This window comes from Nematolebias whitei, chromosome 11, assembly GCF_014905685.2.
Source record: "Nematolebias whitei isolate Nwh7 chromosome 11, NemWhi1, whole genome shotgun sequence".
In the NCBI taxonomy this organism is placed as follows: domain Eukaryota; kingdom Metazoa; phylum Chordata; class Actinopteri; order Cyprinodontiformes; family Rivulidae; genus Nematolebias; species Nematolebias whitei.
In genome coordinates, this window is record NC_056508.1 from 28,723,458 (window position 1) to 28,733,407 (window position 9,950).

The 9,950-nt window shown below is 42.3% G+C and overlaps 1 protein-coding gene across 1 annotated transcript; it reads right to left on the bottom strand.

Annotated features, from left to right (window-relative positions):
- Positions 1 to 621: 621 nt before the first annotated feature.
- Positions 622 to 6,575, bottom strand: b4galt3 (UDP-Gal:betaGlcNAc beta 1,4- galactosyltransferase, polypeptide 3). Its single transcript, XM_037684103.1, has 6 exons — positions 6,293 to 6,575; positions 5,090 to 5,325; positions 4,327 to 4,517; positions 4,120 to 4,242; positions 2,722 to 2,826; positions 622 to 1,095 (listed from the first exon to the last, which is right to left on the bottom strand). The coding sequence occupies exons 1-6, from the start codon at positions 6,573 to 6,575 to the stop codon at positions 750 to 752; spliced, it is 1,284 nt and encodes a 427-aa protein (XP_037540031.1). The 3' UTR covers positions 622 to 749.
- Positions 6,576 to 9,950: the final 3,375 nt, after the last annotated feature.

Here is a 9,950-nt window from a genome sequence, read left to right on the forward strand (position 1 = left end):
CATAGAGAGAGGCACCAGACAGTAATGAAGGACAGTAAAATAGAGCAGTACACAAATAAACGTCACTCTATATAAATATAAACTCTAGAGTTGTCCATTACCTATGCAGTTGGTCAGTGATTGATCAATGCAAGCAAATACAAAACAGCAAACCTGGAACAGAGGATTTGTTCTGAGCCAGAATCAGCTTTATCCTATCTCTTGTTTTTATTCTTCACACATGGCAGGGGAGGGCAATCTTACCTCAGTTCAGCGCCTAAAAGCATCTATGTCGGTCTATAAAATCCGCATAAAAGAGAGAAGGCACAGAAACACAAACCCACTGTAGAAGTGAGGTGGACAGACAGCAGCGGCTCTCTTTTCTTGGGTTTTGGAGCGGACTGCTTGAAGCTGCATGTCTGCTCGCAGCCTGCAGAGCCTGACTGCTGAGCTCCATTTATCCGCTGCCTCTGAGAGATTGTTTTGGACCTCTGCTTGAACGCAGCGGAGTTGTTCGTCATTCTACTTCTGGTCTAGCTATGAGGTTTCAGTAGCATCAGTGTCCCATTCAGCAGATCATAAACCCAGACATGACTCATCATCGGTGTTCTTGAATCCACCTCTGGAAACAAAACAGCCTTCATCTTTTCATCCAGTGCAGAACTACTCCCAACAGATCTAAGAAGCTTTCCATCATTTTGTCTTTCAGATCAAAACGAATGAGGAAGCAACTTTAAACTACTACTGCCAAGCTCTTTTCTGGATACCTCTTATTTCACCATTCCAGTCTGCCCTCGTGTTTGATTTGCTGTTTTTGATTGGACAGGGTTTCTGTTGTCCCCGGACAGCTTGACCACAGTGTTGTTTGTCGCCACGCTGTCTTCTAGCCTCTCGTCTTGTTTCGCTGTGCCTTTGATGATGCTGGTGCTACGTGGGTGGACAGGCGTTGCTTTCACAGCCGCGGGAGCTTTGCCCTGGGTTAGACGAGGGTCTTCTCCGATGTTGACGGTCAGGTTGGTGTAGAGCGGCTCCAGCTCTTTGGAGAGCAGCTCATAGGTGAGAGAACTGAGGCCATCAGCGTGCCAGTTCAGTCTGGTCCTTTTCAGAAGATCAAATCTAAAATAATAAAAATGCATTGTAAATATTAAATCTGTTTTCCACTTTTCAAATACAGGCCTACTGTATATGTTAAAAGCACCCTATCGATCTCAGGTTTACTTTCTGCTTAAAATAGAGTCAGAGTAATTTCTAAAATGTCCAGTTTATTTTCTCACACTTAAAAAGGCTGTTTCATTAAAGATAATCAACCCTTGCAGGCGTTGGAGAACAAGGTATTGTTCAAAGGGTGTTCACAAAACCTGACATGTTTAAGTTAAATTAAAGATAAATATAAAATAAAAAAGGTGAATGATGCCTCAAGATGACATCTTTTGTTGGTACCAGAGGTATGTGCCAGAGTTTAAAACTACATTTACTTTACAGCACCTTAAAATATAATGTAGGTCTAGTCTTTCTAGTCAAACACCAAAGTTCATGCTCAATAATCCAGGTATAAAATTCATCAATGTTCAGTCAGATCATCTGGACGGCTTCTTTTTTCTGGTCAAATCCTAAAATTATTGCTATGCACAACTGCGCACAATATCGCAAGATCATGTGGAATCAACAACTTCCACATTAAGTTTTAACCAGTTTTGTTCTTGCTAAGATTAGCTGTGACAAATACCGTTCAAGGTATGTGTTGGGGATGAGTCTCAGCTACTACCACACCAAATTTTCGGCCGATATCTGTAAAACTGGCCAAGTTGGAGTCATGTTGGTGCCGTAAAGATCGATTAGCTGTGGTGGCCATCTTGAATCAGGTTGACTCCAAAACTTAATCTGTACTAGATGTACAGTAGTCCCTCTCTACTTGGCGGTTTGTTTTTCACGGATTTGCTATATCGCGGTTTTTCGAAATAAAATTGGACATGATATAATTGGCTGATTGATGGATGAGCCATGGGTTGGTTATTTAAAAGAAATTATTTTAAATGATTTTGCACCATGTGTGCAGCTCACAAGTGAAGGGAAAGCTCCATCCTGCAGCTGATCAGCTGATCTCCTTCTCTGCCACACACACATTTCTCCTGCCGCAGCTTTGTGAAAGGTTAACCCTTTGCTGTCCAGAGGCACTGATCAATGTTTTTCTTCCAACTTAAAATTCAAAATATGTCACACGGAAAACCCTCATAATTACAAATGCTGCACTTCTCTTCTCTACAATTTAAATTTAAATACTGTAACATTTTAAACAAACAATCCATGCTGTACGGATTGTTTATTTAAATTTATTTATTTATTTATTCCTGTATAAATAAAGGTTGATTGATTAAAATGTTACAGTATTTAATTTTAAATTATTTATTGAAGGAGGAAGATTGGGAGTAACAGGTGATGAGTGTGATTACAGCCTGGCACATGTCATGACAAAGTTTACTGAACTTGAACTGAACTTGAACTTGGACTACTGTATCCCTACTTCACGGTTTTTCACTTGTGGTCCCAAACACCCGTGATAAACGAGGGACTGCTGTACATCCAATAATTAGTTTCTGAGGGTTTTATTAAAATCGGTCCTCTAGGTTACGTGATATTTTGCAAACAGACAGGCAAACACACACAAAGGGGGGAGATTACATGATCACCTGCCTTTTAGCGATGAGCAATAGAGATAAAGAAAGTTTGTCTGTGGTGATGTACCTGCGTGGGTTTTGCTCGTTGCCCTTGTCTCCTTTATGCTTGATCATCTTGTAGTGGCCAATTGCCACTGGGGGGCGCACAATCTTCATGCCAGACAGCCGCACTCTGAATAGACAGCAATCAGAAGTAGTAAGAAGAAACAGGAAATTCTCAGTCATACACTTTAATTGAAAAAAATAAAAGTTATGGAAAATATTATGCATGACCTCTAAGTAATAACAGCACTTTTTTTAACATCTACAAAGGAAATTATTCAGTCTAAGGATACCTAAGGAGTACCTTCAGGAACAAAACAGCCAAACGAACATTTTGGGATTGTGGGCACAAAAACATACTCTTATTAGCAAAGACAAGCTCAGTGGATCCCCTTTTCCATCTCTTGCTCGTGTAGCCTTACAATTATACAAGTCCATACAATAGGAGGCAAATAAAGAAGGGAATTTCTTGGATTTATTTAAATTAGCCTGAAATAAAGACAAAGTGCTTCTAAGAGTGAGCTAAAAATGTTTCTATTTTTTGTAATGATTGCATTCAGCGCCAGTCATAAAATACTGAGAAAAGTTGACGAGCTAGAAGAGTGGAGAGAGGGTGCCACCACATAGAAATGGGAAGAGTCTAAGTACTGCAAGCCTTCCAGTTCAAATCTGCAAGCTAATCCATGCAAACATACCCACTGAGCCCACTCCAAGAGACATAAAGTAAAGCAGAGGCAATGGAGAGATGCATGAAGATGAAAGATGATGTTAGATCACAGGAAAACATAAAAAAAACCTGAAAATATGTGGCGTGGTTGTAAATAGGGATGTTCTGATAGGTTTTTTGCTGCCGATCACCGATACAGATCACATGGATTAGCGGTAAAAAAATGTTGATTTAGTTAAGATGAGTGCTACTTGCTACGTGATCTGGAAAATAGGAATGATAAAATCACCTTAATTTGGACAAAAATATGTTTTTATTTACCTTTTCAAGACAAAACATATATAAAAAAAACTTGCAGGCACAATAACAGCAAATATTCAGTCAAAAAGGACAACTGGCAAACATTTAAATGTACCTGCTATATGTAGCACAGTGTCTAACAGATTGAAAACATTAAGGTTCTCAACAGGTTAAATAGTGCAGAAAGTCAAATAAATCTCAAAACATTGATCGGTGTCGGCCGATCACGTTCTTTCTAACGGAAATCGGCTGATCATGATCGGTGGCTGATCGATCGGAACATCTCTAGTTGTAAAAATGAGAACACCAGACGAATGTGTACAGCAAAAGAAAGTTAAAAAGTGGAGGAAGACAGAGGCTGAAACGTGCATCTTATTTCCACACTTATGTGTCAGATTTCCACTTGCACAGTTTACATTTCATTCTGACACCTCGGCTTCATTCATCCAGCTTTACCTGGCAGCAATGTCATCATCTTCTCCACCCCAGCCCCAGTACTGGTTAGGAAAGCCATTCATCTTCATGTACTGATCTGGAGTCACTGCAGAAACCCCTCCAAAATACTGTGGGTACGGCAGCCTGAAAGGGACAACATGTACAATCTTAAACATGTTGTTTCAGGGCAACACAGCAACACTGAAACCTGCAAGTATGCACATCTACCTGTATCTGAATTTGTCCATGGCCACAGACAGGTGTGTGGGGAACTGCTTGTGACAGGTGTAGGTGTTGTGGTCATTCTCAGGCAGCAGGTCAACATCATGAAGGAAAATGCAGCTCCAGTCTTCATCTCTGAGAGCCTCACGCACGCCAACATTCAGCAGTTTAGCTCGGTTAAAGGTACCATTTCCCCACTGGAGCCAGAAACACAAGTTACTTATTAAAAAGGCATGTGTAATAATTTCAGGGGGGAAATGTGCTTAGGATTATTTTTTCAAGTTCCTAAATTTACAGCTTAACCTCCACATTTCCTTCTTCATCTCACTTTAAATCATGCTACATTCACTGCATCTTATATGTGGTAAGATAACAGTATTATTTTTACTGAATGCAGCGTCAGCAGAAAAGCACACTTTCAAGTACAACACTGAATCCAAATTTATTTGTCACAGATTTGTTGGAACTTTCCTGAAAGTCTCCACAGAAGGTGAAACTGAAGTGGACATTGATGGCTTATCCCCCCCACCCCACCCCACCCCCCATACCTGCACTGAGATTAGCGTTGTGATGGAGAAGCATGCAGTTGAACTAGATCTTTGTGGTCATTTGATCAGCGTAACTGACCAGCTTTATACAGGTATCAGCATTTAATCATTATTTAACAGGAATGAGACCAGAAGACTGTTCCAAAGCAGTGCTTTTTGACTCGTAGGCGCATTAATATTATCTTGAATCAACTAGAACAACATGAACACCAGAGCCTGACCTGCTGGACAATGTAGATGCTGTAGTGAATCTGTTGTCTCTGCAGGAAGGGATGGAGGTGGTAAAGAAGGGCACGAAGATGGTGTAGTCGATTCCGATACGGTACCACGATTGCAGTGTGGTGTTTGGATTCACAGTCTGGAGGCCGATAGCGCCCGCCGGGCAACACTAATGGGTTTCTCTGTCTGATCTCCTCCAAAGACAGAGGAGAGGAAAGATGGGCTGACACAGGTCCAACTGGAAAGGAAACAAACAGCATAGAAGAAAATGAAAGGCAACAATCCACGTATTTTACTGATTAATCGTTCCATCCATCCATTTTTTATTTTTTTTTGCGCGCTTCTACTTTCTGGGTCTCTGAGAGCTGGTGCCTATCTCCAGCTGTCACTGTGTAAAGGGCAGGAGACACCCTGAACAAGTTGAAAGTCCATCACAGGGCCACATAGAGACAAATGAGACTAACCACTCACGTTCTCTCACACGCCTCGCGATCCATCATTTTGAGTTTCCAATTAATCTTACATGAATGTTTTTGGTCTGTGGGAGGAAAGTGAAGTACCGTATTTTACGGCATATAAGTCACAGTTTTCTGCATAGATTTGTCAGTCCTGCGACTTTTACTGTACACCGAAGTGACTTATATACATTTTTTTTTTCCATATTCATAACGCAATTTTTGACTGACGCGTTGAATTTCGAAGAACTGCAACAGCGAGTCCTCCCGTACCCACTCACTTCATTCACTGGGCTGTGATGGATGGATGGATGGATGGATGGATGGATGGATGGATGGATGGATGGATGGATGGATGGATGGATGGATGGATGGATGGATGGATGGATGGACGGATGGATGGATGGATGGATGGATGGATGGATGGATGGATGGATGGATGGATGGATGGATGGATGGATGGATGGATGGATGGATGGATGGATGGATGGATGGATGGATGGATGGATGGCGCCACACCACCCAGGTGAAATGAAGCTGTTTAGACCATTAGATAAATGCATAATAAACAGTCAGTGGTGACACATAATTAATGTGACTTATATATGTTGGGGTTTTTTTTGACTGGTGCAACTTATACTCCAGAAAATACGGCACTAGGAGAAAACCCTTGTGTGCATGTGAAGAACAAGCAAACAACCCAGAAAAATCATATTAAAATAACTCCCTGATATTTTTTTTTTCTCTCACCCAACAGGGGGGACGGGATCGGGCAGTCTTTCAGAGGTTGTCCTGAAGCTGGAAGTCCAGTGCTGGAGTTCCGATGTAGAGGAGATGGGGCTCCTAGATGACTGAGGTTGGTGTAGACATCATGAGGTCGAGAATAATCAAACTCAGGCTCTGTGGTGTGCACCAGGACAGACACCAGACCTCTGAAGCCACCCAGGGAAAAGTAGAGCACAAAGGCGAACTGGAAGCCTACGAGCAAGGCTAGAGTGCATGGGGAGTCGAGAGAGCGCCCGCAACAAGCCATCGTGGAGGAGACTTCAGAGGTACACTGAAACTCCAGCTGGTGGGGGGGGGAAGGGTGAGGCAAAACACCAGGTGGAAGAGGAGGTGAGGGTGCGGGGTTAAAGGAGGAGAGGCAGAAGGAGAGAAAGGGGAGATTCAGCCTATAGTGCAGGATCAGGCGTGCAGGAGGTGGGCATCCATCAGCTGGAGTAGGTAGTAGTGCTAAAGCTCAGCCAACGCTGCCATCGCCTCCTGATCACTGAAGACATCAAGAGAAGTTGTAAAGTATTGATAATTATTCATCATTTTTGGTCATAATTTTCACACAGATTGATAGAACCTCCCAAGCATTACAGCACAGCTTGTGTTTGTTTGATTAAAGTAGTGTGGAGGAACAATAAAACACCAATTCTAACATCATCTTGCAAAACATCGCAAGGTTCTTTTGGTGCATAAACCACATTTGTGTCTCCTCATCACAAATACCCTAAATGTTGTGATGTAACAACCATCAAACCATCATGGTTGTAATGTTTCTTCAATATTCACGTATTACTCAGAGCTCTTAAAACAAGTCAAACTTCCACACCAGACTGTAAACATTTCTTCACGAAAATGGCAGACATTAAAGATTCATAAAAATCAAAACACTCAAACGAGTACCGGTAAATCAACACAATTAGAAAATAACTCAGAGCTGTGGAGAAAATGCTCTTGCAGATGCTTTCATCTTCCACGACTGGCAGCTCAACTTACCGAAACAGCTGCAGGTATGAGACGTTTAAACGTGTTTTAAAATAATAAACCACCCTCACAAACACTACAGATTGAACAACTAGAGACTGAATTAAGCCACGGGTCATCTATGTGCTCCACTAGAACAGAGTCTTGTGGGAAGAGATCTTTGATTCAATCACATCATCAGATGCATTAAAGAGTGGTGCCTCAGGCTGCAGAACCCACCATTAAGCACAGAGGAGGATCAGTTTAGGTTCATTTTTGTAATACAGCAAGCCACTGCCCTATACCGCAAACCTCTAGGCCATGCAGACCACTTGGACAAAGAAGGCTGGAGTGCTATCAGTCACATCATGGCCACTTGAGTCGACAAGCCTCAGCCTTTTAGTCCTGCAAGATGCATGCTGAAAGGTTTGAGCCATAAATGTCTTCAGCAGCCTGGGGAAAAGCTTGAACAATCTGCACCATGTCAGAGTGTGCAATAGGTGAACTTCATGGTGTGTCACATTCTTATTCCTACAATTTGTTTATTTGTCAAGATTTTTTCTTTGCATACTGTAGAAGTTGTCCTCTAAAACTTGGGAGTATTGTTGCATTTGAAAGGCTAGCTCTTTGCAGATGCAGATTACCTTGTTTTTTATTTTATAGTAATCTGATTAAAACCAATCCAGGACCAGGAAGAAAACGTTCCACTTTTGTCCTCCTCTTCCTCCGTGCATCATTCCGTAGTCTGGAATTTAAACAGAAAGAAGCTGAGTGAGTAGCAACGCAGCAGCAGATCTGTGTGGTGTCAGATCTTCTCCTGAGAGATAAAATAAGACTGGCTGTGACAAGCAGCTACAAACAGGTGTCATGTTTGTCTCTTTATTTAGAAGGGCTTATCTGCAGCTGTGGTGTGAAAGACAAACATGAAGCAAAACATTTCAGTATTTCAGCTATGTTGAGGTGTATAAGACTGCAGTTAAACACTGAATGCTGAAGCAGAATTCAAAGCAAGGAGAAGATGAATGAACACCATCAGCCCTCTGTTGTTTTCTGTTTTTAGCCCTTCAGATTATTTACATCCAAAATCAGAAAAGAAGCCAACATTTACTCGTCTGAGCGTCTGGCTGCATGTTTTCCTCCATCTTCACGAAGAAGCTGCTTGTTTTCCTCAGTGCTCTGCCGCACCAGCGCGTCCCCCAGCCCGACTTGTCAAATCCAGCCCCCGGCTCGCTCCGACAGGCCGCAGCGGCGGACAGGACCAGATCCTCCTCCTCCTCACCGCGCGCTCCTCCTCGGGCTCATCTCGCCTCCAAGTCTCTCCGTCGCTGCTGTGTGTCCGCTTCCAGCCGCGATGGCATCGCCGCACATCAGCGCGCGAGCGTCGGATCTGCCTCCTCCAACACGGCTGGCTCCGTGCGTGCGGAGGGGAGAGAGGAGGCGCAGCGCCGTGACGCACCGAGCGCCACGTTTGAAAGATTCAGAGCGACTTGTTCTGCGCCTGATGCTTCACTGAAGCCACGGATTCTTGTTGTTGTGGAGGTAGAATAAGTGTGCTCGGTCCGACATTAAAGCTAGAACAATACAGAAACCGCTTAGAGTTGAATTATTGCGCTCACTGCGCAATAATATTGCGTCTGCGTGGTGTGTTAAAGTCGAATTGTGGTTTGTGGACACAGTCAAACGATTCAGGAAGCATTGTTTGAACCTTATAGAAGAAATAAGAAAATGTGTTTTTATGTGAATTTGATCAAGTGAGACAGGGTCTGATGTGACTTTAGGTGTGAATGCTGATTCTGGCTCTTATTGGTTTTATTTTATTTTTCTGTTGGTTTTGTGCTAATGTGTCCATTCAGGCCCTCTATATGTAAATGTTGAGCTCATGTTGAGATGAGCACCATGACTTCAGTTTTTGTTAACTTCTTAATATTTAACTTGATACTCATTATGACCTGGATGACTGAGGACCTTCAGAAACGTTTTTAACTTCATCCATCCATTATCTTTACCTGATTCTTCCTTTTCAGGTCTCGGGGGTCACTGGTGCCCATGTCCAGCCATCACTGTGCGAGAGGTGGGGGACACCCTGGACAGGTCTCCAGTCCATCACAGGGACACAAAGAGACAAATGAGACAAACAACCATTCACTCTCTCACTCACACCTAGAGACAATTTAGAGTTACCAATCAGCCTAACATGCATGTTTTTGTTCTGTGGGAGGAAACTGGAGTACACGGAGAAAATGCACAGAGAGAACATGCAAACTCCACCCAGAAAGGTCTCCAAACCGGGATTTGAGTCATTGTAGCCTGCTCGCTGAGAGGCAGCAGCTCTGCCAGTTGTGCCACCGTGCTGCTCTATTTTTAACTTTGTTTACAGATATTTTCTCCATATAGAGGCCTTAAAATCTCCTCAATTCCTTAAAATATTATTTTTAACAACCGATTCAGCAGAGGAGATCTATTTATGTTTTCTTGTGCTATATACATATCTATCTATCTATCTATCTATCTATCTATCTATCTATCTATCTATCTATCTATCTATCTGTCTGTCTGTCTATCTATCTATCTATCTATCTATCTATCTTTCTATCTATCTATCTATCTATCTATCTATCTATCTATCTATCTATATATATATATATATATATATATATATATATATATATATACA

Bases quoted from the DNA above. Each gene is read 5' to 3' on its own strand.
- b4galt3 (XM_037684103.1), bottom strand. From the start codon at position 6,575: ATGGCTTGTTGCGGGCGCTCTCTCGACTCCCCATGCACTCTAGCCTTG. The intron at 5,326-6,292 runs GTGAGAGAAAAA...TTTCCTTTCCAG, and splicing joins GATCCCGTCCCCCCTGTTGG to TTGGACCTGTGTCAGCCCAT. The intron at 1,096-2,721 runs GTACATCACCAC...TTATTATTTTAG, and splicing joins AACGAGCAAAACCCACGCAG to ATTTGATCTTCTGAAAAGGA.